Source organism: Cervus elaphus, chromosome 22, assembly GCF_910594005.1.
Source record: "Cervus elaphus chromosome 22, mCerEla1.1, whole genome shotgun sequence".
Taxonomy (NCBI): Eukaryota; Metazoa; Chordata; class Mammalia; order Artiodactyla; family Cervidae; genus Cervus; species Cervus elaphus.
This window is the reverse complement of record NC_057836.1, coordinates 3,361,622-3,387,082: the sequence shown is the minus strand read 5'-3', so window position 1 is coordinate 3,387,082 and position 25,461 is coordinate 3,361,622. Positions and strand designations below refer to the sequence as shown.

General features: G+C 58.4%; 1 protein-coding gene across 4 annotated transcripts in view; it reads left to right on the top strand.

Moving 5' to 3' along the window:
- Positions 1-9,846: 9,846 nt before the first annotated feature.
- The window catches only part of GRAMD4 (GRAM domain containing 4), a 62,648-nt gene continuing 47,033 nt past the window's right edge, over positions 9,847-25,461 (top strand). Inside the window, exon 1 of one of the 4 annotated variants that reach the window (XM_043881348.1) lies at positions 9,847-10,070. In XM_043881348.1, coding sequence (XP_043737283.1) covers positions 10,042-10,070 — 29 coding nt within the window. In that variant the 5' untranslated portion in view covers positions 9,847-10,041. Of the gene's footprint in view, positions 10,071-13,887; positions 13,910-19,592; positions 19,618-24,925; positions 25,057-25,461 lie in introns of those variants that run through there. The other 3 variants (XM_043881349.1, XM_043881351.1, XM_043881355.1) reach the window with 3 other exon arrangements.

Below are 25,461 nucleotides of genomic sequence, written 5' to 3'. Positions count from 1 at the left end.
TTCGTGACATTGTACAGGAGACAGGGATCAAGACCATCCCCATGGAAAAGAAATGCAAAAAGGCAAAATGGTTGTCTGAGGAGGGCTTACAAATCGCTGTGAAATGAAGAGAAGCGAAAAGCAAAGGAGAAAAGGAGAGATATTCCCATTTGAATGCAGAGTTCCAAAGAATAGCCAGGAGAGATAAGAAAGCCTTCCTCAGCGATCAATGCAAAGACATAGAGGAAAACAACAGAATGGGAAAGACTAGAGATCTCTTCAAGAAAATTAGAGATGCCAAGGGAACATTTCATGCAAAAATGGGCTCAATAAAGGACAGAAATGGTATGGACCTAACAGAAGCAGAAGATATTAAGAAGAGGTGGCAAGAATACACAGAAGAACTGTACAAAAAAGATCTTCACGGCCCAGGTAATCACGATGGTGTGATCACTCACCTAGAGCCAGACATCCTGGAATGTGAAGTCAAGTGGGCCTTAGAAAGCATCACTACAAACAAAGCTAGTGGAGGTGATGGAATTCCAGTTGAGCTATTTCAAATCCTGAAAGATGATGCTGTGAAAGTGCTGCACTCAATATGCCAGCAAATTTGGAAAACTCAGCAGTGGCCACAGGACTGGAAAAGGTCAGTTTTCATTCCAATCCCAAAGAGAGGCAAAGCCAAAGAATACTCAAACTACTGCACAATTGCACTCATCTCACACGCTAGTAAAGTAATGCTCAAAATTCTCCAAGCCAGGCTTCAGCAATACATGAACCGAGAACTTCCAGATGTTCAAGCTGGTTTTAGAGAAGGCAGAGGAACCAGAGATCAAATTGCCAATATCCGCTGGATCATCGAAAAAGCAAGAGAATTCCAGAAAAATATCTATTTCTGCTTTATTGACTATACCAAAGCCTTTGACTCTGTGGATCACAATAAACTGTGGAAAATTCTGAAAGAGATGGGAATACCAGACCACCTGACCTGCCTCTTGAGAAACCTGTATGCAGGTCAGGAAACAACAGTTAGAACTGGACATGGAACAACAGACTGGTTCCAAATAGGAAAAGGAGTATGCCAAGGCTGTATATTGTCACCCTGCTTATTTAATTTATATGCAGAGTACATCATGAGAAATGCTGGGTTGGAAGAAGCACAAGCTGGAATCAAGATTGACAGGAGAAATATCCATAACCTCAGATATGCAGATGGCACCACCCTTATGGCAGAAAGTGAAGAGGAACTAAAAAGCCTCTTGATGAAAGTGAAAGAGGAGAGTGAAAAAATTGGCTTAAAGCTTAACATTCAGAAAACTAAGATCATGGCATCTGGTCCCATCACCTCATGGGAAATAGATGGGGAGATAGTGGAAACAGTGTCAGACTTTATTTTTGGGGGCTCCAGAATCACTGCAGATGTTGACTGTAGCCATGAAATTAAAAGACGCTTACTCCTTGGAAGGAAAGTTATGACCAACCTAGACAGCATGTTAAAAAGCAGAGACATTCCTTTGCCAACAAAGGTCCATCTGGTCAAGGCTATGGTCTTTCCAGTGGTCGTGTATGGATGTGAGAGTTGGACTGTGAAGAAAGCTGGGCGCTGAAAAATTGATGCCTTTGAACTGTGGTGTTGGAGAAGACTCTTGAGAGTCCCTTGGACTGCAAGGAGATCCAACCAGTCCATCCTAAAGGAGATCAGACCTGAATATTCACTGGAAGGACTGATGCTGAAGTTAAAACTCCAGTACTTCGGCCACCTCATGAGAAGAGTTGACTCGTTGGAAAAGACCCTGATGCTAGAAGGGACTGGGGGCAGGAGGAGAAGGGGACGACAGAGGATGAGATGGCTGGATAGCATCACCGACTCGATGGGCATGAGTTTGAGTAAACTCCGGGAGTTTGTGATGGACAGGGAGGCCTGGCGTGCTGCGATTCATGGGGCCGCAGAGAGTCGGATACGACTGAGCAACTGAACTGAACTGAACTGTTTTCTCACAGTCCGCAGTTGTTGAGTCACTAAGTCGTGTCCGACTCTTTTGCGACCCCATGGACTGTAGCCCTCAAGGCTCCTCTGCCCATGGGATTCTCCAGGCAAGAAGACTGGAATGGGTTGTCATTTCCTCTCTAGGGGATCTTCCCAACCCAGGGATCGATCCCGCATCTCCTGCATGGGCAGGCGGATTCTTTACCGCTGAGCCACCTGGGAAGCCCGCCGTGTGGAGGTTAAAGATCAGAGTGTCAGCAAGGCTGGTTCCTCCAGAGGCCGCGCTCCTTGGCGTGTCGGCGGCCATCCTCTCCCTGCGTGTGTGTGTGTGTCCTGATCCCTGCTTTTTAAGGACTCGGGCCTGTGGGATTAGGGCCCACCTTAACGGACTTCTTCTAACTCAGTCAGCTCTTTATTCTTACTGTTGTTGTTTTTAATACTCGTGCATTTATTCTTGGCCGTGCTGGGTCTTCACTGCTGCACGGGCTTTTCCCGAGTCGTGCAGAGCGGGGTCCATGAGCTGCGGTGCGCGGACTTCTCTCGTTGGGGAGCAGAAGCTCTCAGGCACAGGCTTCAGTAGTCGCGGCCGTGGGCCCAGGACCTGCAGCTCCCGGGCTCTAGGGCACAGGCCCGGTGGTTGCGGCTCACGGCCTTAGTGGTCCTGGGACACGTGAGTTCCTCCTAGACCAGGGATCGAACCCATGTCTCCTGCATCGGAAGGCAGATTCTTATCCACTGATCTACCAGGGAAGCCCCGATCACCTCTTGAAAGGCCTTGTCTCCAAATACACCACATTCTGAGGAACCGGGGGTTAGGACCCCAACATGTGAAGTCTGGGGGACAGATTTCAGCGCATAACGGTCCTCCTCAGTAAAAGGGGTGATGGGGGGCTCCATGGAGCCGCCAAGCAGGGGGGTGGGGATCTTGTAACATCAAGCACCCCACTCCAGGGGAATCTGGTCCATGCTTGTCCCCTCGCAGGCCCAGGGCAGGCAGTATCAGGTACAGACTGGGTGCCCAGAGAATTGCCTACTGTGGGCTCAGAGTCAGGGACCTGGGGCAGCCCCCCCAAACCTGCTTCAACTCCTCCCCTTCTCCTGGGCACCTCCAGCTCCCATCTGGTCCCTGAATCCTGGTCTTTCATTCCTTGGGCTTCTGAGCCGTGTCCCGCTAGGGTGAAGGGCCGTGGTTTGCAGCTGTGTGTGAATATTTCCACCACTGCACTTACCACTTTCATGAACAAACAGGTTCCCTTTGGGGCTTGTTTGAGATAGATTTCTGTCATCTGTGCACCAAAGGGCTCTGACAATTACAGAGGCTGGCCAGGGTCCTGAGGTGGGGGGCAGGGACACACACCTGAAAAATCTGGGTCTTTCTGCAGCTGGGCTGATGGAGACAGTGAGAGGGAAAGACAAGAAGACAACTGTGAGTGCACTCAGTCACAGTGGCTCTCTGCGACCCCATGGACTGCAGCCCGCCAGGCTCCTCTGTGCATGGGATTTCCCAGGCAAGAATACTGGAGTGAGTTGCTGTTTCCTCCTCCAGGGGATCTTCCTGCTGCAAGGATCGAACCCGCACCTCCTGCATTGGCAAGTGGATTCTTTACCACTGAGTCACCAGACAGTCTCCAAGAGCACAACCACCACCAACTACACAGTCAAAGGGACAAAGGCAGGGGGCCCCGAGGGTCCTGGCTGCAAGGGAGGCTGGGACCACCTCTGGCCAGGCCGGAGGAGCTGGGTCCTACAGGCTGGGTGGAGTCTGAATAAGGAAGCCGGTCCTGGAGGGAACAAGGCCTGGGGGCAGGAATAGTGAGCTTGCGTTTGGGAAGATCTCCTTTGCCTGGGAAGATCCCCTGGAGAAGGCCATGGCAACCCACTCCAGTATTCTGGCCTGGAGACTCCCCATGGACAGAGGAGCCTGGCGGGCCACAGTCCACGGGTTCTCAAAGAATTGGACACAACTGAGCGACTAGGCACAGCATACGGAAGTTGCCCTGGAAAGCAGAGAGAGAGGGCTAGGGAGCTGTGGGGGCAGGGTGCATTCCGGGCCAGGAAGGAGGAGGATCCGGGGGTCTGGAAGCTGGGCCCAGCCTGGCAGGGGCGCTGGGCAGGAAGGCGACTCAGACCTCCCACCAGAGCTCTCAGTGCTGCCAACTGCTTGCATAGAACCCTTGCCGCCCTGCAACAGACCCCACGTTTGTGCATTAGCTCCTTTATTCTGAGATCACTTGGTCTCCCAAGGAAACGGTAACCCACTTCGATATCTGTGCCTGGAATAATGCCACGGACAGAGGAACCTGGCGGGCTACAGTCCACGGGGTTACAAACAGTCGGACATGACTGGAGAGACCTAGCACACCCATTCTACAGGCAGGAAACTGAGGCCTGCCAGGAGCCCACCTGAATGCTTGCCTCTGACCCAGGCCTATCGGGTCTACCTTCCCAGCATGGATGCTGGGGGAGGGTGCTGGGGGAGGGTGGGGAGGATGCTGGGGCCCCAAATCTCCTGTCATTTCAGTAAATACTGGATCCTGTGACCATTGGGCCCTCAGCCACTCTAGCTGCCCCCTCTCCCATGCTGTATCCTGAGGGGATTCAGACGGAGGAAATCCGGACACTGATCTGAGACAGTTAAGATGCATATCAAAGGAGTGATTTCAAGGAGACCAGACTCTTGCATCTTCCCATACGTAGAAAAGCACAAAAATCATTAGTTGTTCTTCAGTCGCTCAGTCGTGTCTGACTCTTTGCCAACCCATGAACTCCAGCACACCAGGCTCCCCTGGCCTTCACAATCTCCCAGAGTTTGCTCATTCATGTCTGTTGAGTCGGTGATGCTATCCAACAATCTCATCCTCTGTTGTCCCCTTCTCCTTCTGCCTTCAATCTTTCCCAGAAGCAGGGTCTTTTCCAATGAATCAGCTTTTCACACCACGTGGCCAAAGTATTGGAGCTTCAGCTTCATCCTTGCAATGAAGATTCAGTGTTGATTTCCTTTAGGATTAACCGGCTTGATCTCCTTGCTGTCTAAGGGACTCTCAAGAGTCTTTCCTAGCACCACAATTCGAAAGCATCAATTCTTCGGTGCTCGGCCTTTTTGTAGTCCAACACTCACATCCATACATGACTACTGGAAAAACCATAGCTTTGACTATACAGACCTTTGCAGGAAGTGAGGTCTCTGCTTTTTAAAGCACTGTCTAGGTTCATCATAGCTTTCCATGGAATTCTCCAGGCAAGAGTACTGGAGTGGATAGCCATTTCATTCTCCAGGGGACCTTCCTTACCCACGGATCAAACCTGGGTCTCCTGCACTGCAGGTGGTCTTTACCGTTCAAGCCACCAGTGCCCAGGCTCAGTGGTTTTGGAGCCCAACAAAAGAAAATCTCACTGCTTCCACTTTTCCGCCATCTATTTGCCATGAAATGATGGGACCAGGTGCCATGATCTTAGTTTCTTGAATGTTGAGTTTTAAGGCAACTTTTTCATTCTCCTCTCACTTTCATCAAGAGGCTCCTCTTTGCTTTCTGCCATTAAAGTGATATCATCTTCATATCTGAGGCTGCTGATATTTCTCCCAGCAATCTTGATTCCAGCTTGTGCTTCATCCAGCCCAGCGTTTCGCATGATGTTCTCTGTACAGAAGTTAAACAAGCAGGGTGACAATATACAGCCTTGATGTACTCCTTTCCCAATATGGAACCGGTCCATTGTTCCCTGTCCGGTTCTAACTCTTGCTTCCTGACCTGCATACAGATTTCTCAGGAGGCAGGTGAGATGGTATTTCTACCTCTTGAAGAATTTTCCAAGTTTTTTGTGATCCACACAGTCAAAGGCTTTAGCACTGTCAATGAAGCAGAAGTAGATGTTTTTCCGGAATTCCTTTGCTTTTTCTAAATGATCCAACAAATCATCCAACAAATGTTGGCAATTTGATCTCTGGTTCCTCTGCTTTTTCTACATCTAGCTTGGACATCTGGAAGTTCTCAGTTTACGTACAACTAAAGCCTAGCTTGAAGGATTTTGAACATTACCTTGCTGGCATGTAAAATGAGCACAACTATATGGTAGTTTAAGCTTTCTTTGGCATTGCCTTTCTTTGGGATTGGAATGAAAACTGGCCTTTTGCAGTCCTGTGGTCAAGGCTGTTTTCCAAATTTGCTGACATACTGAGTGCAGCACTTTAAGAGCATCAACTTTTAAGATTCGAAATAGCTCAGCTGGAACTTCATCACCTCCACCAGCTTGGATCATAGTGATGTTTCCTAAGGCACCTTGACTTCACACTCCAGGATGTCTGGCTTTAGGTGAGTGACCACAGCATAGTGGTTATCTGGGTCATTAAGATCTTTTTTGTATAATTCTTCTGTGTATTCTTGCCACCTCTTCTTGATCTCCTCTGCTTCTGTTAGGTCCATATTGTTACTGTTCTTTATTGTGCCCATCCTTGAACGAAATGTTCCCTTGGTATCTTGAGTTTTCTTGAGGAGATCTTTAGTCTTTCCCATTCTACTGCTTTCTTCTATTTCTGTCCACTGATCACTGAGGAAGGCTTTCTTATCTCTCCTTGCTCTTCTCTGGAACTCTGCATTCAGTTGGATGTACCTTTCCCTTTCACCCTTGCCTTTCGCTTCTCTTTTTTTCTCAGCTATTTGTAAGGCCTCCTCAGACAACCACTTTGCCTTTTTGCATTTCTTTCCCTTTGGGATGGTTTTGGTCAGCACCTCCTGTACAATGTCACGAAGCTCCATCCATAGTTATTCAGGCACTCTATCAGATCTAATCCCTTGAATCTATCTCTCACTTACACTATGTAATCATAGGATTTTGATTTACGTCATACCTGAGCGGCCTAGTGGTTTTCCCCACTTTAAGTGGGGAAATTTAAGTCTTCAATTTAAGTCTGAATGTTGCAATAAGGAGTTGATGATCTGAGCCACGGTCAGCTCCAGGTCGTATTTTTGCTGACTGTTAGAGAACTTCTCCATCTTCGGCTGCTAAGAATATAATCAATCTGATTTTGGTATTGACCATCTGGTGATGTCCATGTGTAGAGTCATCTCTTGTGTTGTTGGAAGAGGGTGTTTCTACAACCTGCGTGTTCTCTTGACAAAACTCTGTTAGCCTTTGCCCTGCTTCGTTTTGTATTCTAAGGCCAAACTTGCCTCTTAATCCAGGTATCTCTTAATTTCCCACTTTTGCGTTCTAACCCTCTATGATGAAAAAGGCATCTTTATTTGGTGTTAGTTCTAGAAGGTCTTATAGGTCTTCACAGAACTGTTCAACTTCAGCTTCTTCAGCATTACTGGTTGGGGCATAGATCTGAATTACTGTGATGTTGAATGATCTGCCTTGGAAATGAACAGAAGTCATTCTGTCGTTTTTGAGATTGCACCCGAGTACTGCATTTCAGACTACTGTTGACTATGAGGGCTACTCCATTTCTTCTAAGGGATTCTTGCTCACAGTAGTAGATAGAACGGTCATCTGAATTAAATTCACCCATTCTGGTCCATTTTAGTTCCCTGATTCCTAAGATGTCAGTGTCCTCTCTTGCCATCTCTGGCTTGACCACATGCAATCCACCTCGATTCGTGGACCTAACATGCCAAGCTCCTAGGCAACATTGTTGTTTACAGCACTGGGGTTTCACCAAGAGACACACCCACAACCGGGCATCGTTTCTGCTTTGGCCTCTTCCCTAGTAACGGCCTCCATTCTTCCCTAGTAGCATATCGGACAGCTTCCGGCCTGGGGGGCTCATCTTCTGGGGTCACATCTTTTTGCCTTTTCATACTGTTCATGGGGTCCTCAAGGCAAGAACACTGGAGTGGTTTACTATTCCCGCCTCCAGGTAACCACGTTTAGTCAGAACTCTGCACTGTGACCTGTTTGTCTACACGGCCTGGCTCATAGAGCTTCATTGAGTAACACAAACCCCTTTGCCCTGACAAGGCTGTGATCCATGAAGAAAAAGCACTAAAATCATTAGTTTGAGATGTTTGTTTTTGTGATTATTCAGTAATCTTTTGTTGTGCAACTACTTTTTCTCTTTCTATCCCCCAAGTAAAAACTGGTGTATATCCTGTTGTTGAGTCTCTGAGTCTGACTCTTTGCAACCGCATGGACTGTAGCCCTCCAGGCTCCTCTGTCTGTGGGATTTCTGAGGCAAGAATACTGGAGTTGGTTGCCGTTTGCTTCTCCAGCTAATCTTCCCGACTCAGGGATGGAACCAGCACCTCCAGCATTGTGGGTGGATTCTTCCCTGCTGAGCCAGCAGGGAAACTCAAGGCTTCTCTCCTGACCTCTTTGGAACAAGTCCCTCAGAGGTATCCGAAAGGCTGCCATCCTAGGCTAAGTGAGTCTGCCAAATAAAACATAATTCTCAACTTTTAGGCTGTGCAAATTTTTTTCACTTGACACTTGCCTCAGGGAATGCTTTTGAGCACTTGAGTTGGGAGCCTTGAGGACTGGATTGGAGGTGGGGAGGTGTGTTAGGGTATTGGTGTGGTTTGGGGGGTTAGCTGTGGATTCTTGGAGGTGCCTGGAGGACTCCTGTTGTCATCGGGTTTGGGGCAGAGCAGGGGAGCTGGGCTGAAGACGCATAAAGCAGATGGGACCATCAAGGCAAGCCCAGAGGACCCAGTGGAGGAGTGGTGGCTGAGAGGTCCGGTCAGATCTGGGGTCTGGGGTCTTTTAGATCCCCCCACTCCAAGCCCCAGCAGCATCCCCCAGGTCAGGCTTGGGTGAGGAGTTAATTGTCCCGCCACCCTCACCCCGCCTTGCGCAACCCAGGATGAGGACTTATGGTTTTGGAGGTGTGGTCCCCTCTATCTGTGAGCTAGCCATCCTTAGATTCTGGAGGCTAGGGATGGGTAGGGTTCTCTTTGGTAGGGGGGCTTCCCTGGTGGCTCAGAGGGTCAAGAATCTGCCTAAAATGCAAAAGACCTGGGTTCAATCCCTGCACCGGGAAGATCTCCTGGAGAAGGAAATGGCAACCCACACCAGTATTCTTGCCTGGGGAATCCATGGACAGAAGAGCCTGTCGGGCTACAGTCCATGGGGTCGGGTCGCAAAGAGTCAGACAGGCCTAGCTGTCTCTCCACCCCCACCCCCACGGTCTCCCCGCAGGGGACATGCAGGAGAGTGGAGGGTTGGTGGAGGGTATTTCTTGAATGACAAAGGTGCGTCTTAGAGAAAGCAGTCTAGACCCTGAGGACAGGGAGTCCCCTCCCTTGGCGTGGGGCTCAGCCCTTGCCAGGTATGCCAGCCTGGAGCGGGTGCGTGCCCCGCACCGACCCCCCCCCCCCCCGCAGGCTCTAGGTTCCCTCCCCTCGTGGGCACCGTGGCGTCAGGATAAAGGCGGTTTCCTTTGGGATGTGGTCGCCACGGGAGGGTGGCCGTATTGGACCCACAGGCGGAACCACTGGCGGTCCCACTGCTGCCGCCCCTGGGATGTGTGGCCGCCGGACGGCGGATGAAGGGACAGCGGCACGCGTGCCCGTGCGCGGCTGTGCCCGTGGCGTCCGCCCTATAGACTCGCGGGGCCGCGGGGCCCTGGGTGCAGGCGGCGGACGGCCGCACGGAGGGGCCGCCGCGCGTCCGCGTGGGTGCAGGTGGCCGGGGCGCACGTGCGCCACCCAAACAAAGGCGACGTCGCGTGACCGCGCTCGTTCTCGCGAGCGGACTCGCCAGGACAGGCGCGCCCCCGCGGAACCGCCGCGCCGGGGCGGGAGGGGAGAGCCAAGGCGTTGCAAGGGGGAGCGGCTCCTTTAAGGCGCGGCGCGGGGCGGGGCTAGCCGGCTCAGGTCTTGGGGCGGGGCGACGTGGGGCGGGGCTTTGGGCGGGGCGGCGGCTGCGCAGGCCGGGCCGGGGGCGCGCAGACTCCGCGCAGCGGGACGCGAGCGCGCGACCTGGCGCCGCCGCCGCCGCCGCCGCCGCCTCCGCGCTCTTGGCCCGGACCAGCGGGCCGCCGCCTCCTCCGGGCTCCCCGGCGCCGCTCGGCTCCCGCGCGGGCGGCAGGTGCAGCGCGGCCGGGCGGCTGGCGAGGGGGGCGCCGAGGCGGCGGGTGGATGAGAGGTGGCCCCGATCTCCGCGCAGGGTAAGCGGCGCGCGCGCGCGGACGCCCACTCGCCGGACACGCAGACCCGCTCGGGGGCTGGCCGGCCCTTAGCCAGGCCGTGCCCTCCCCGCTCCCGCAGCAGCGGCCCTCCGAGCCAGGACCTGCGCGGGCGCGCCCCGCATACACGCCCCCGGGTCCCGCGCGGCCTGGGCGCGCGTCACGGCCACCCCCCGCCCGCGCGCGCGGGCCCCGGCGTCTCCGGGTCCGCGTCGTGCCCGGCCGGCCGGGGAGAGGAGGACGTCCCGTGGGCGCGAAGCCTGAGATGGGAGGGTGGTCGGTAGGGCGCAGGTCCCCGGGTCCAGGCTGGGGCGCGGGTGGGCGCGGTGAATGTCGTCTTAGGAACTCACTCCTGGGGGACGCAGGAGAGGTGGAGGGCGACCCCGGCCCCTATGCCCCTGGAGATGACCCCGCCAAAAAGTTGCCCTCCTCGCACCCCTCGATTTGCCCCGTCTCCTTTCCTTTTGTTCCGGACTTTTAGCTGGTGGGGCTCTGCTGGGGCCCAGCCTCGCTGGGAGGTGAGGCATAGGGCAGCAGTCCCCAGCCTGGGCGCCCCCTGCCCCGGAGCAGGCCCTGCATCCCTGGGCAGGCCTACCACCAGGTGGGCTGGGGCACCTGTCCGTCCGGGGAGCAGCGCCCGGGCCTGGGCCCCGGGCCCTGGACCTGAGGCTTACCCGCTGGAAGCGGAGCCCGCTCTGGGGGTGTTGCCAGCCCTACATTTCCGGAGGCGGGGAGGATTTGGTTTGGGCAACACCTTTTGCAGCACCGGGTTCCTTTCTTGCCTTCCTAGTTCTGTGCATCCCCCCCATCCCCCACAAAAATGGAGGTGCCTGGGCCCCAGCCCCCATCGCAGCCCCGCCTTAGGGCTTGTCTCAGGCCTGGGCCCGGCAGGATGAGCAGGGCTATGCAGCAGTGAGAGAGAAGTTTGGGGTCTTGTCTGCATGGCGTCTGCTCAGTGACCTTGGGCAGGAAGGCCTTGAGCCGTCCCTTGCCTCAGTTTCCCCAGCGGTAAGCAGAGAGGGGGCTGACGAGAGCATTAGATGGCGTAGCCCCCACCCCGCTCCCAGACTGGACACACCCAGGGCAGAGATCCCAACACCAGGAGAGGCCGCGGTGCCCTCCCCTCTGGGTGGCTGTTGTTGCCCTGACTCTGCCCGTGTGTCCCAGGCCCATTTGGGGACACAGAGTTCGGCTAGGTGAATGTGTTCCAGGTGTTTGCCCTTGTCCTCTGCTAGGATGAAACCGCAGTCTCACAACAGTTAGCTGGGACCCCTGGGATCAGAGACCTGGGTAAACCTGCCACTCCTTTCTGCCGCCGCCCCTCTGAAGACTCCCTGCCGGTCCAGGTTGGGGGCCTGGCCTTCCTGACCTTCCCTCTGCCCTCGGCCTTGATGTTGCTGTTTCTGCAGCACTGTGCCCGTGGGCAGGGGTCTTGACCCATGGTCTGGACATTGCTGGACTCATGGGGGCGGGGTGTGCCAGCTTGGGCCTGGGGCCTGGGGAGGTGGGTTCTCCCCCCCCACCCTGGGGCATCTACGTGGGTGCCTCCCCTCCTCTACCCTTCTCTCCGCTGGGCTGCTGTGGCTGATGGGCTGCGGGGTGTGGCCGTCCCAGCGGTGTGGCCTGGGGATGGGCAGGGCCTGTCCCCATGCTGTCTGTCCGCCCACGCTCCGGAGAGGCATTTCCTGGAAGTGGCACAGGGAAGTCTCCGCATGTGTCCTGCGTGATCCTGGCCCCCCTGAGCCTGCATCTCCCACCAAGGCAGGCAGGGGCCTTTCGTGAGAGGAGAGCCTGCTGGTCTCTCCAAGCCACTGGCCCGTGAGGTGCTCCTCTCACCTCTCCAGCCAGGGCGGGCGTCAAGAGGCCGATGGTCGCCAGCTCGGTGTGACCTCTGTTTCCCCTGCCTCTGGGGCCTCACCCTCGCCAGCCAGAAACAAGGAGCACTGGGCGCGTTTTTCCTGAATCACCGTTTCTTGCTGTCTGATGGAATAGAATAGCGGCTTGGGCATGATGAGCACAGTGTTATTAGGTTCTGGTGAGAGTGCTGTCGCCAGGGGAGGCCGCAGGCCCGAAGCGCGCTTCCTTTTTGTATCTGAGTATCTGAGCGATGTTACGGGCGTTGGATCCCAGCGCCAGGCCCAGCTCGCATCTCGTAAGTCAGTGTCATCCGAGAAGTGCAGGGCTCTCCTCGATGTTTCCAGGGTCTGACCTGTGTAGGTGGCTCTGAGCACCCACAGATGGGTGGACGGGGACACCTGTCTGTCTCCAGTCATCTTGTGGGCGGCAGGGGGCCCCTTCCAGCTCCCCACACGTCTCGGTTTGGGAGTTCCTTCCTGAAGTCGACTGCGCCAGAACTTTGTGCGGGGGTGGGGTTCCCGTTGTGGAGGGGTGTGCCTCCAGCCAGGCCCTCATTTCTGGGGGCTGCGCCCTCTTGGGGACCTGGGCTGATCACCCTTCTCGCGGGGCTTCTGGCATTTGAGCCCTTGTGTGAGGCTGGATGGTGGGCTTCTGTGGAGTTGGCGCGCTGAGGCCTCGCTGAGTGCCTGGGGAGTTCTGGTCCGCAGAGGGCATGTGCCCGCTGGAAAGGAAGACCCCGTGGGGGCTGCGTGACCGGCCTGTCCCCTTTCCTGTGAGATGGGCGGGGGGCTCCTCACTTGCCATCCGCAGGAAGGAGGCAATCTTAGAAGCCTTGTACAGGGTCGCTCCCCAGCGGGGCTGCGGACAGCCTTGGGGTGTGTGGCAGAGCCTTCCTGTTTTTAAAGAATTTAAAAAGGAATCGGGCGGTAATGAGACGTGGGCTGTGAAGGTGATGACAAGGAGGATTACGGACGCTCTGGACCGGGGGGAGCAGCTTCTGTTTATGAGCCCAGACCTGCGGTGTGGCCACTCAGGTGGTGCTTGGAAGGCCTTTGGTCGGGGACCTGGAAGCCGGCTTGGGGGCCTGGGGCACCACAGAGGGTCGAGGTCTGAGTTCTCCTCGGCTTTTGGGTGGTATGGCAGTGGCGGCTCTCCTTGGGTCTTTATCCTGGGCAGAATCCAGAAAACGCCCTCGTATCGGGGGCGAGAGTTCAGGTGCTGGCCGCTGGGCACGAGGAGGCCCGGGTCCCTGCCGGGGAGGCTCGCTTCATGACTAGGGTGGTGAAGGCCCAGCCAGCCCGGCGGAGGGGCGGCCTGGCCGTCGGCTCGGAGCTGGCCGCCGTCGGAGAGAGGCGATCGGTTCACTTGAGAACTTAAAGGCAGGCCGTCCGACTTCTCTTACAGACAGAGATGGAGCAGGAAAGGGAGGGTTTCCCTAGTTAGAGAAAACCGTGTTCTCCGGCCTCTGGCGTCCGCACGTGGACTGAAGCGAGGGGCCGGGCGGTGGCTCGGGGCTGTAATTCACTGCTAGTGACAGTCGCCGTCTCGGGGCTCTCGTTAAGACTGTTTGGCCTTTGAGTTATAATCGGGGTTGTGACTGTGATTAAAGTCCCCAGCGGTTACACCGGCAGACAGGAAGTACTGGCCTGTCCAAAAAAAAAGAACGGTAACAGAAATCACTCATTCCAGCGTCAGACGGCGTCGTGCGCAGTGTGTCTCGCCCACTGCCCGTGTGGTTCTCACGGCCTGGCTCTCACCCTTCCCGCAGATGCAGAGACAGGTCCGGAGAGGCGGGCGGCTGGCCTCAGCCCGCGGTGAGCTAGGTGGCTCAGCCAGGACGGGAACTCGGGTTGTGTGACTGTCGTGGCTGCGCTCTTGATGATCAGTGGACTTTCTGGCGGTTTGTGAAGGAAACGTAAGGAGTAAGTCTACGGTCACGATGAGAAGCCTCTCTGCCTTCACAGGTGCGCTAATAGCAAGCGCATCTCTTACCCCAGGCCTGATCGTGTTCCCTGCACTTTACATGATTGATTTCCATAACAGCTGGAGCTTGGGGCTGTTATTAGCTCCCCCTTACAGATGAGGCAGCCTGGGCACAGAGAGGTTAAGTAACCTCCCTGAGGCCACACGCTGGTGAGCGGCAGAGTTGGGTACTTGTTCCTAAGCTGAGTACCACACGCAAGGCGGGGTCAAGTGGGGAAAACGCCTGATCTGTTGCTGTGTGTTCTTGGGCAAGATGCTTAACCTCTCTGGGCCTCGGGAAACTGGGGTCTTGGTGTGGAATACAGAAACCGGAGGCCTGAAAACTGGCCCTGGCCCAAGCTGGCGGCATCTGCACTGCCTCCCCCAGGAAGGCCCTGGGTGCTTCCCCCAGGAGGAGGGTCGTGGTTACGAAGGGCAGCGCACCCCCTCCCCAGGACTGGCTGGTTTGGGTGGAGCACCCCTGGTTGTCCCCTGGGAGCTCAGACCACACCCCAGCAGCGACACCTGACGCCAGGCCTGGGCAGTTCCCTCTGTGAAGCGGGGAGGCCTGCAGAGAGCCTGGCTCTGTCCCTCGGCAATGGATTTTGGGGGGAAGGCATGCCTACCCAGAACCTCCCGGTGCTGCCAGACCCAGTTTGGGAGAACCAAGTGTGCCCGCACCATCAGGGCCCCCGGGGAAACACTCACCCCTCTGTGATCAGGTCCCCCCCTCGGTGGGAAGCACTGCTGCCTCCAGCCCTTCCCGTGGGCAGGGGGCGGGGTACGTGGCCCACGGAGGCAGGAGGCCCCCTAGTTCCCTGGCGTGGAGTGCGGGTGGGCACACCTGAGCCCAGCCCTGGGCCCCAGAGGCCCAGCCTCCCTCTCCAGCCCCCCCCCCCCCACCTCGGTCGATGGGCGCCGCCTGCAGGGCTGTTGGCACGGCAGACCTTTGCGTTGGGCACATCTCTGCTCCACCCCGCCTTGCTGGGGAGGCCTTCCCTGGACACCCTGACCACAGAGCCCTCCTCACTTGCTACCCCCTCCCTGGCCAGCCGTTGTCCTTCTCCCAGGAGGCAGGGGCTGGCTCCCCCGTCTGTCCTGTTCTCAGCAGCCAGGGTAGGACTGGGTGGAGGCGCCCCTTGCAATGAGCCGAGGTCATGGCCTTGCTCTGCCCTTGGGGGGCCCCTCTGCAGCCTGGCCTCCAGGGGCCAGCAGCTTCGGGTCCTGGGGTACTGGCTGTGGGGAGCCCACCTGTGGCTGAGCTAAGCTGGGGCCTGGCGGTGGGGAGGGGCCGGGCTCCCCGAGGGCAGAGGGCAGGCCTGGACAGTGAGAGGGGTACACTTGACCCAGGTTTAGTTCGCATGCCGTGACATCCACCCATCGCAAGTGCAGTTCACCGACTTCCAGCGGATCCACAGAATTGTGCAAGCGTCGCCACAATCTAATTTTAGAACGTTTTCATCACCCCGCTTCAGCAATCACTCATTCCCTCTTTCTCTCCAGCCTCTGACAACCACTAATCTGCTTTCTGTCTCCACGGATTTGCCTGTCCGGGACCTTTCATATCTGTGGAATCATAACGCTCTGGGGCCGTTGGACTCTGCTTTCCGTCACTTAGCAGAGTGCATTTTCATCCGTGTGGCAGCGTGCAGTGGCAGAACTGTGCTGGGCGCCTCTTCTGAAGGGCAGCCTCTCTTCCCAACCCCAGGTGGCCCTGGACCACCTTTTCTCGTGAGTGGGGCGGCTTTCCTTGCCTCACCAGGCACCTGGGGTCAGGCCAGAGTTCGTGGCTTTCTGAGAACTCCGTGCTGGCACCATGGGCCATTTCACGTGACTCATTTTCAGGGGCCTTCAACACATTTAGCACTCATGTGAGCTGCACGCAAGTCACTGCCTCCAGGAAGCCTTCCTGGCCTTCCCTTGCCCCCGCATTTAGGGCCCTTGTGCCTGTCGTCCTGTGTGTGGTCCTCTGTTTACCCGCCTGCCTTCTGAGCTCCTGAAAGGCAGGGGTCCCCCTTTTCATCCCTTCCCTGGCTGGCCTCGTTGGAGACAGGGTCTGGGGGTGAAGGGTTGCAGATGGTGGGGAGGGGGCATGTTTGTGAAGGCGTGGGTCCCACGGGGTGCTCTCTCTGGCTGCTCCACTGTTTCTTTCCCTTGATTACCTTCTGTTCGTGTGTGATCACTTGACTTTGCAACTGTGTCCTGTGTGTCCTGCTCAAGGGCAGGCCCAGGTCTGGCTGTGGGTGTCCTGGGGGTGATGGCAGAAGTGCTGAGTGGGCCTGCCCTGCCCGCCCCGCCCCACACTGAGTACATGCTGGGTGTTTGGTTTTCTTTTTTTTCTTTAATAATCAACGTGGTTTTTAGAAACACATTAGATTTGTAGCAACATTACAAAGATAACAGGAGAGGGCCCCTGTGTCTGTCCCTTCCCACAGTCTCTCTTATTACATCTTATGCTTCAGTGTGGGACTGGCGTTACCATTAATGAATGGACCAGTGTGGATACATTGTTAATTGAAGTCTGTTGTCTGTTCAGATTTCCTTAGTTTTCACTGGATGTCCTTTTTTCTTATCCCAGGACCCAGGCCGAGATACCATGTTACATTTAGTTATCAAATCTCTTTCCGATTCCCTGGACTGAGACAGTTTCTTGGACTTCTCTTGTGTTTGATGACTTGACAGTCTTGAGGCATTTTTTAAAAATGTGTTTATTCCTGGCTGCACTGGGTCTGGGTTGCCATGCGCGGGCTTTCTCTAATTGCCCCGGGTAGGGCCTGCTCTGGTGCCCTGGCTTCTCAGCACCACGGCTTCTGGCTGCAGAGCGTGGGCTCTAGGTGCTTGGGCTTAGTTGCTCAGCAGCAGGTGGGATCTTCCCAGACCAGGGATGGAACCGCGTCCCCTGCGTTGGCAGGCAGGTTCTGAACCACTGGGCCACCAGGGAATTGCAGTCTCAGGGGATATTAGGTTCACTGCAGATCCATCTCCTCTGGAGTTTGGACAGCTGGAACCCGCCTGTTGGAATTGGATGTTTTCCTCCGGGTTAGACGGGGGTCGTGGGTTTTGGAAGGAAGAGCAGAGAGGTGAAGAGCCCCCTCCCCCATCAGGGCGCGTGCTGTCAACGTGACTGACTGGTCCCTGTGAAGCTGGTCGCGGTCGCTGGGCTGATGTAAACGGAGCCTTTTCCCTCTCAGTGCCGTCCTTCTCGGAAGGAAGGGGGAGGTTTGAGGGCAGGGTGTCTGTAAGTGGTTTGGAGTCTTCTGAGTGGGGACTTGTCTCTCTCCCTCACTTATTCGTTTGTTTGGTCGTTTCTGATGTCAGTGTGGGTTCACGTGCGCTTATTTTATGCTTCGCGTTTCAGCGCAGTGCCACTTTACTTCTTTTGTGGGTCCAGTTGTTCCGGCTCTGGCTGCCGGGGACTCCTCCAGGAGGCTCCTGGGTTCTGCTGACGCGCCCCCGTCAATGTGGGGCAATGTGGGCCTCTCCTTCCTTCCTCCTGACCTGACAGGTGCTCCCAGCCCTGGAATTGGCCAGTTCTCCTCTCACTGGAGGACGGTTTCAGAAGCCCACAGCCGGGCCGGGCCCGAGCTCGTGGCTGCTGGGGCGTCGTCGTTCTGGGCCCGCTCCGCTGGCGGAGCGATGTACACAGTGTGGGTGTGCACACACCTCCAGCCGCTCCTGTGTGTAACCCCCCATGTCTGCGTTCAGCGAGACGTGAGCTCCTTCTAGTGATCCAGCCTGTAGTCTAGTCATTACCACGTGGACCCTTCTCCGCTCGCCGATGAGTCAGTGTCGTTCCAGCAGTGGGAGACCTGGCCCCCCGTTCGCCATCCTGTGACGTGACCCCTCAGTCCCAGCGTACCTGCGGAGCGGGGTCAGCCTTGTCCCGGGCCCTGGGGAGTGGCTTCAAGGGCCGGAGTGCTGTGTGCACGCGGCCCCAGCTCCTCCAGGTCCTCGCTGTTCGGCCCGGAACACGGGCCACTGCGTGTTCTCTGCACGATGCACCGGCCCTGCAGAGGCTAGGGGGCCGCTGCCTCCCCCAGGAGGTCTGCAGGGAGAGAGAACCAGGGGGCTCCCAGCTGTGCCCGGTCACCCCCCGGCCTGTGTGCACAGGCATAGTCGTGGCATCCCTTTGAAACGTGGACACGGAGCCAGCTTTGAACACAGCCTGGAGGCCCGGCCTCGGCCGCCCGAGGAGAAGGGCTGCCGGCCGAACCCTTTGGAGCTTGACTCAGATGCTGGTGGGCCCGGGCACTCACAGCAGAGCAGGGCCGGGGCCCAGAGGCCGGGTCCCTTTCTGGGAAGGAGAGGACTGGGGGAGTGCCGTTCTGGCTCCCTCGGGCCCCACGCCAGCTCCGGGCAGCGCTCCGTCCGCCTGTGTGTGGGCCTGGGGGTGGGGTGGGCTGCCGCTGGAGGCTGCTGAGCGGACCCTGGGCAGGTGGGGCAGTGAGCGGCGGCCGGGTGCCCACCTGTTTAGGGCCAAACTGGTGGGCAGGGGGCAGGCACCCTGGTCCAGGCCGAGGAGGCCGAGAGCAGACCCTGCCGGGGGTTTGCTTGCTTCACACTTCAGAGCAGAGGGGCCTGCCCACGTGGGCAGGCTCGGAAGATGCCTAGAGCCACAGCTGTCCCTCTTGATAACATGGCGGGGACCGTGGACAGGACCCCGGCTGGGCCTCGGTGCGTGGTTCAGCGTCCCGGTTCCCTTACACCACGTGTCGTGGGCCAGGCTGGGTGTGGACGCTGCCGTCTACACCTGCGGGTCAACACGTCACCCTCCCTGGGAGCGGCGGGGGCTGGCCTGGGTCAGTTTACCCAAGGTCAGCCCCTCTCCAAAGCTCCTGGAGACCCTGCTAGTGTGTGGTCAGCCCTCTGGCAGGACTGGGCTCTGGGCCACGCTGGGGGCGGCCACGGTGGGACATGTGGCTTACACGTGGCTGTCTGCCCCACCTCCACCCCCTCATCTGAGCGTCCTGAGAGCGCTCGTCTCCCCGCTGTGGGGCTGGGCCCTCACCAGGGTGTGCCACGTGTCCCCTGGTCCTGCCAGGAGGCATTGAGGAAGTGGGGGGAGCTGGCCAGGGGCTCAGCGGGCGGGGGCTGCCCTGGGTGGGGGCGCTGCCTGGGAGTGAGTCCCTGCCCTGTTGGAGGCTGCCTGCTGCTGTCCTGCTGGCCGGCTGTCCCTGCTCGCCGCGCCCCCCACCCCCGCTGGGTGCCCCCACCCCCCGCTGGGTGCCGCCCCATCCCTCCTGCTTCCTGGTTCATGTTTGAGGGTCTGCTGGGTCCCCCGAGATGGCCGCGGGCAGCCGCCAGGGGATACTCAGCTGGACACACATTTCCCCGTCTCTGACTGCAGAGCTCCGGGCTGACTGCGGTCATCTGTGGGGTCACAGCTACCATCTGGGACGGGGTCTGTGTGGTGGGGGCGTGCCACACCCCTGGGCTGAGCCCGGTCTGAGCAGTGACGGCTGAGGGGGAGGGGGGGCCATGCCCGGAGGGCTGCTGGGGTGGCAGAGACCGGGAGACGGGTGTCAGCGGTGGCCTCGGGTGGGAGCTTGGCATTTAGAACTCTGGTGCAACTTGACTCGTTGAGAAAACACACCAACCTCCGGTATCACCGGAATCTCCCTCCAAGAACCGGGTTAGGACGCCCACGGGGTCCCACAGAGCGCTCACGCTGCTGATGGCTGTGCCTGGGGGGGTGTGAGTCACCTCGCAGGTGCGGGGTCCCACGGGTGGGGCCCTGGGGGGCACGGGCTGCGGGCGGGCCGGGTGGGGGCCGCCGCCCCCGTCTCTGCAGGCTGAGCCTTGCGGTATCCCCCTCCCCATTCCCCTGGGCGTGCCCCTGGGGTCCTGTGCCGGCCTCCGCGTCCAGGTTAGGTGTCCAGGGGCTGGTGTCTGCAGCCCTTTCCGAGTTCATCCGGAGAGGAAGGTCGGGGGGAGACTGCTGGATGGGAGTCCCCCCCCGTCCCCGCCCCGAGGGCCTGTGCCCCGTGTTGCCTGCTGTGGGGGGTGTTCCCCTGCGGCTTGCCCAGAGGCCCTCCCCACCCCCATCCTGTTAGGCGAGTACTTTCTGGATCAGGAGGAAAAGCGTCCTGTTTCACCACCACTGTTTGAGGCGGCCGGGAGATATGTGGACACGTCAGCATCTAAGAGTCGGGGAGGGCTGGAGGGCGGGGTGGTGGCAGGGACCCATGGGTGCTGGATCGGGAGGGGGGATTTCGAGGACTGAGGTTCATCCTGCTCTTCAGCAGATGTGTGGCTTCACTGCCGCCAAGCAGGTTTGGGGGAGAGGAAGTAAAACATGAGTCAACGGGTAGAGAGCCCTGGGCTCGAGGTCGGGTCACGGGCGGAGCTGCCGGCAGGATGGCCCGGGAGGGCGGGCCAGGCTGCAGGGACCACCCCTGTGCCTGCTGCTCCCGCCGTGGCAGCCTTCGTCCCGTGGGGACGGTGACCAGTGATAGTCTGGGGGGCGAGGTGCTGGGCTCGGCCTAAACATTGCCTCTGAAGCTGGACATCCAGGACCGTGACTCTGGGGCGGGCAGGGCCTGGCACGCGTGTCTGCCCCAGTAACCCTCGTGGGCTGCCAGCCCCGAGCGCCTGCCTGCAGGTGGGGAGGACAGAGTGCGCTGGGGAGCCCGCGTGACTGCCCCCATCCCCGCCTCCGCCTGGCAGGCGAGGAGCGGAGACCTCTGGGGAGGCCCCCTGGCAGCGCCCAGAAGGGGGTCAGGCCTCCTGGGTGCCAGGGTCCGTCCAGCGTTGGCGAGAGGCCTGCCCACTGGAGGCAGGAGGAGAGACATGGCCGCTCGTCAGCCGTGAGAAGCCTCCACGTGATGGTCAGCATCAGGCAGCCGCCTCTGCTGTGGGGGAACCGGCTGTCTTCAGAGGAGCCCGGGGGTGTCAGGGACCCCTCCTCACCGGCCCAGAGGGACAGTGGTGGGGCCCGGGCTGGCTGGGGGGCATCAGGCGGGCGAGGACCCCCCTCGGTGGGGCCAGGGGGTGTGTGTGGATGGCTGCCACCCCCACGGCCACCTGGATGGGGCCGCCTTGTCCCCGCTTGGCAGATGAGTGAGTGGGAGTCAGAGTCCCAGTAAGAGGCTGGCCGCTTGCTGCCCACAAGGCCCACGGCCTTGTGACATGCTCACTTCTGTTGGGTTTGAGTGTTTCTGAAGATCAAAGCTGTCGTCTCTGGTAAGCACATGGGGCCTCGTTTGGACCCGTAACCCTTTGCACCTGGTCCCCACCTCCGGGCTCTGGGTGACCCACCCCCACTTTCTGTGTGTGCCCGAGGGCCTTACCACCGCACCCACCTCTGTCCCACAACAGCCGTTGTTCAGTTGCAGGTGCCAGGCGCCCCCAGCCTCCTTAGCCGGCTCCACCTGGCGCACAAGCTGGGATCCCGGGGCATGGGATCTAGCCCCCCGACCGGGGACGGAAGCACAGGGTCCTAACCACGAGGCTTCCAGCTTAGAGAAGCTGCAGGGGCAGGCGGGGGCCCGGCCGGTGGCCGAGGTGGGTGAAGGTGGTCCTTCCTTATCTGGGCCCACACAGGTGGGAAAGCCTCTTCCTCTTGGTTATCTGATTCGGGACGGAACTGCTGCTGTATCTGATAGTGGACCATGTGGTTTGGGCCCATGTTGACAGATCTGAATGGGGACAGGCTGACGTCCCTGGTTAGACCCTCTAGAGGCCTACCTGCCCTGCCCTCCACGAAGGGAGGGGGCGGGCCAGGGTGTTGATGGGACACTAAGCGTGTGCCCAGCGCTTGGCCAAGGGCATCAGGGTGTGCTGGGCCGGGGGGGCGGGCGCCAGCTGGCGCTTGTCACCCCAGACCCCCCACCTTGCTAACTTGAGTTGACCATCCGTCTCCTTTTAAGTTACGCGAGTGTGTATCTTTGATAATTAGCCCCTTAACTTTCTGATTAGAAATACGAAGTAGGGCTTTCCCTGGTGGTTCAGCGGTTAAGACTTTGGCTTCCAGTGCGTGGGGTGTGGGTTCAGTCCCTGGTCGGGGAGCTCGGATCCCACATTCCTCCTGGCGGAGAAACCAAAACGTGAAAAACAGAGACAATATTGTAACAAATTGCGTAAAGACTTTAAACATGGTTCCTATCAGGGAAAAAAAAAATCGAAAGAATCAGAAAAAAAAAAAATCTAAAAAAGCACTATCACTGGAGTGAGTTGTTGGCACTGGGTCCTTGGAGCGAGGACGCCCAGCCCAGGCCTCACGCGGACCCGGTCACTCAGGGTGGGGCCCGGCCGGGTTGGGCTTCTCTCCTGCCCGTGTTCACTGTTGGGCGGGGAGCAGACAGGGAGGGCCGCCGCCTTCTGCGCCAGCGGGTTTCCGTCCTGACGGTCTCTGCATTCCTTGCACGCGTGCCCAGTCATTTCAGGCGTGCCTGACTCTGTGACCCCGTGGACCGTGGCCGCCAGGCTCCTCTGTCCCTGGGCTCTCCAGGCGAGAATACTGGTGTGGGTTGCCATGCGCTTCTCCCGGGATCTTCCCGACCCAAGGATTGAACCCTGCATCTCTTACGTCTCCTGCGTTGGCAGGTGGGTTCTTCACCACTGGTGCCACCTGGAATCCCTAGGCTTACATTGCTCAGACCAGCCCTCCCACTGGCTGTAACAGTCAGTCCGGTCCTCAGCCAGCCCAGGACGCGGCTGGCACCACGGGAGGGTTCTGCAGGCCCCTGCCTGTCACTGGTCTGCACACACAGGCTGACCCTGCTCTGCTGAGTTTAAAACTCCTGGCAACAGAAAGAGCCGGTGATGACCTATTTATAAAGTATTTCAGAGTCACTTGCATGAATATTTCGTCCTAAATTCTGTGTAATTAGAAGATACAAACCCTACTCTGGGATTATTTTTGTGCACCAGCATAACCTAAATTAGAATTCTCTCCGTGTGGGTTTTTTAAAAAGAAATCATTGCAACAAAAACATAAAGGAATCGATTTTATCTTCACTCTTTTCAGGTGGTTACAAATACTGTTCTTGCCTGAGTAACATGGAAACCTTGTTGCCTGGTTTGTCTTTACCCAGGGGTTTCCCTGGTGGCTCAGAAGGTGAAGAATCCGTCTGTGTTGCTGGGGACTTGGGTTCAATCCCTGGGTCAGGAAGATCCCCTGGAGAAGGAAATGGCCACCCTCTCCAGTATTCTTGCCTGGAGAATCCCATGGACTGAGGAGCCTGGCGGGCTACAGTCCACGGGGTCCCAAAGAGTTGGACACGACTGAGCGACTAACACACAGACTTCACCCCGAGCAGAAGTAAATCTCGTGGAGACGTTTAAAAAGTCCTCGTGAATTCTGACTTGAGGCTGAATTCTGACAAGCTGTGGCTGGATTCCCACCTGCCAACTCTTTTTTTTTTCCCCCTAAACACAGCTTCAGCCAGAAGTTTCCCTGCAGGTGAGCAGGGCTGTGAGCGTCCTTAACGTGAGGCCTTCAGGTGGACGCAGTAGAGGGACGTGAGGCTCTGGTCCCTCCAGCAGATGGTCCGGGGGCCCCTCAGCTGCTCGGCCGCCGGCCACCGGCCGCCGGGGGCAGGTTGCAGGATGTGCAGCCTCTGAGACCGAGTTTCCGGAGCGGCGTGTGTGGGCTTCGAGGAGACTTTTCAGGGGAGACTTGTGGGCCGGATCTTCTTTTTTTTCCTGTCTTTGGACCGCAGATGCATTGAATTGGAGACGTCATAGCCCTTGGGTCACGGTGTGCAGCCTTTTCCGGTCATGCAGGACCTCTGGTCTGTTTAGTTGGTGACTTAATGTAACAGGCACCCTAGAGTTCACCGCCAGAAGCTGGGGCCTTCCGGATTCCGCCCCCCCGCCCCGCCATCGCTGAGCCTGAGACCTTAGCTGTGTGCCCCCAGCTCCCTCGTTTCCGGGGGCTGACACCCCCCCCCGCCGTGTGCACCCCCAGCCTGAGCCACGCAGGCGGTCACCAGGGGTGCAGCTCTCCTGGCTCACTGCACCCCGGGTCATCGAGGGCTCCCTGTGCTGCTGGGGGTGCTGAGATGCGAACACAGAGAACCCCCGGCCTGCAGCACCACCTGGCACTGCCCACCTGGCGGGGGTGATGGGCGACGGGCCCTTGCCCACGGCCAGCGGCCGAGCCAGGTCTCCTGGGTCTCTGGTGTGAGATGCTCCCGTTGCCCTATTCATGGGCTCGTCCGGGAAAGGGGCAGGCGGGCTGGGGCCTCGTGGTGGGGAAGGATGAGCCGGCCTCCTGGCGAGGGGCCCGGCCACCTCCTGCCCTTCGCGTTGAGCCCGGGTCCCCGGCGGCTGGACTGGCGGGCAGGGCTCTCTGTGGACGCGGTCAGGGTCACGCGCGCGCACACGCGGTTCCAGCGCTCTGAGAGGGGCTTGGGGGCCGGGTGGCTGCAGCGTCCCTACGCTTCCCCGGACAGGCCGCGGGGTGCCCAGCCCAGCTCCCCGCGACGAGACCCAGCTTTAGGGTCTTCCCTATTCCATCGCGGGGATGGGCCAGAGCTGTCAGCCTGCCCAGGTGCGTGTGAGGGACTGACGGGGGTCCGGGAAGCCTCTCCTGAGGGGTCGCGGGTTGCCTGCCGCAGCAGCTGTGTGGTAACTGCAGGCGCCTCACCCCTCTCCTGGGGGCAGGGGGCGGTGCCAGGGTGCTTGGCAGGGCTTTGTGGGTCTTCCTGTCTTCTCCGCTGAGCCAGTTGGTGGGATTCTGTTCCCTTTCGGAGTGGAGAGGTGAGGCCCCGACGGCGGCCTTGTCTTGTCATCTCAGGGCCTTTCCCGCTGTTGCCGAGGCCTCCTGATTGAGCTGCAGGGTGGCCCAGCCGCCTCCCCAGGTGGGACTGGAAACCCGTCCGTCTGGTTAAGCCAGGCTTCCATGCCTGCTCTCCCCAAGTCCTGCCCTCCCTGGGGAATCCAGGACCAGACCTTCCGGCCCCTCAGCCGTAGTCTGGGAGGGTTCTGAAGTGGCTCCGACCGGCGAGCAGGTGCTCTGATGCTTTGATGCTGGTGGCCTGGCCGGGTGTGGGCGTGGGAGCCCCCTGGGCAGACCGGCCTGGCTGCCCAGGGCCGGCGGATCCCGGCAGGATCGGGAGCCCGGCACCCGCAGGCTCCCCGGGATCTGTTTCCGTGGCGTGTGGGGTTTTCCTCGAGAGACGATCGGAGCCCCCGCGGCGCCTGGGTGAGGACATGCGGTGAGCTGGGCTCTGACAGGGGTCTGGGGGAACCCCTGAGTGAGCGCCCTCGGGTTTCTGACGGGTTTAATTGGGACGAAAACAAGGGCAGCTGTATTTGCAGGCTCCTCTTCTGGGGGCAGGTTTATAGAGAGTGGAGATTTTTATCCATTTTATCTGCTTTCCTAACTCGTCTTTCGGATGCAGCAGGCCGTGGCGTGTTCCGCTGAGCATGATTCTTTAGTGCATCAAGGGCTTGTCAGTGGCCGTGTTTTTGCGGTCAGGCTTTGAAAACGCTAGAGAGCTGTTTGGTTCTCTTCTGCCGCGGCAGGTGGAGTCCGGGAACGCGGTGTCGGGGGAGGAGGGGCGGGGGTGGTCTCGGTCTTGCTCGCTGGTTTTCGTTCCCCTTGGAT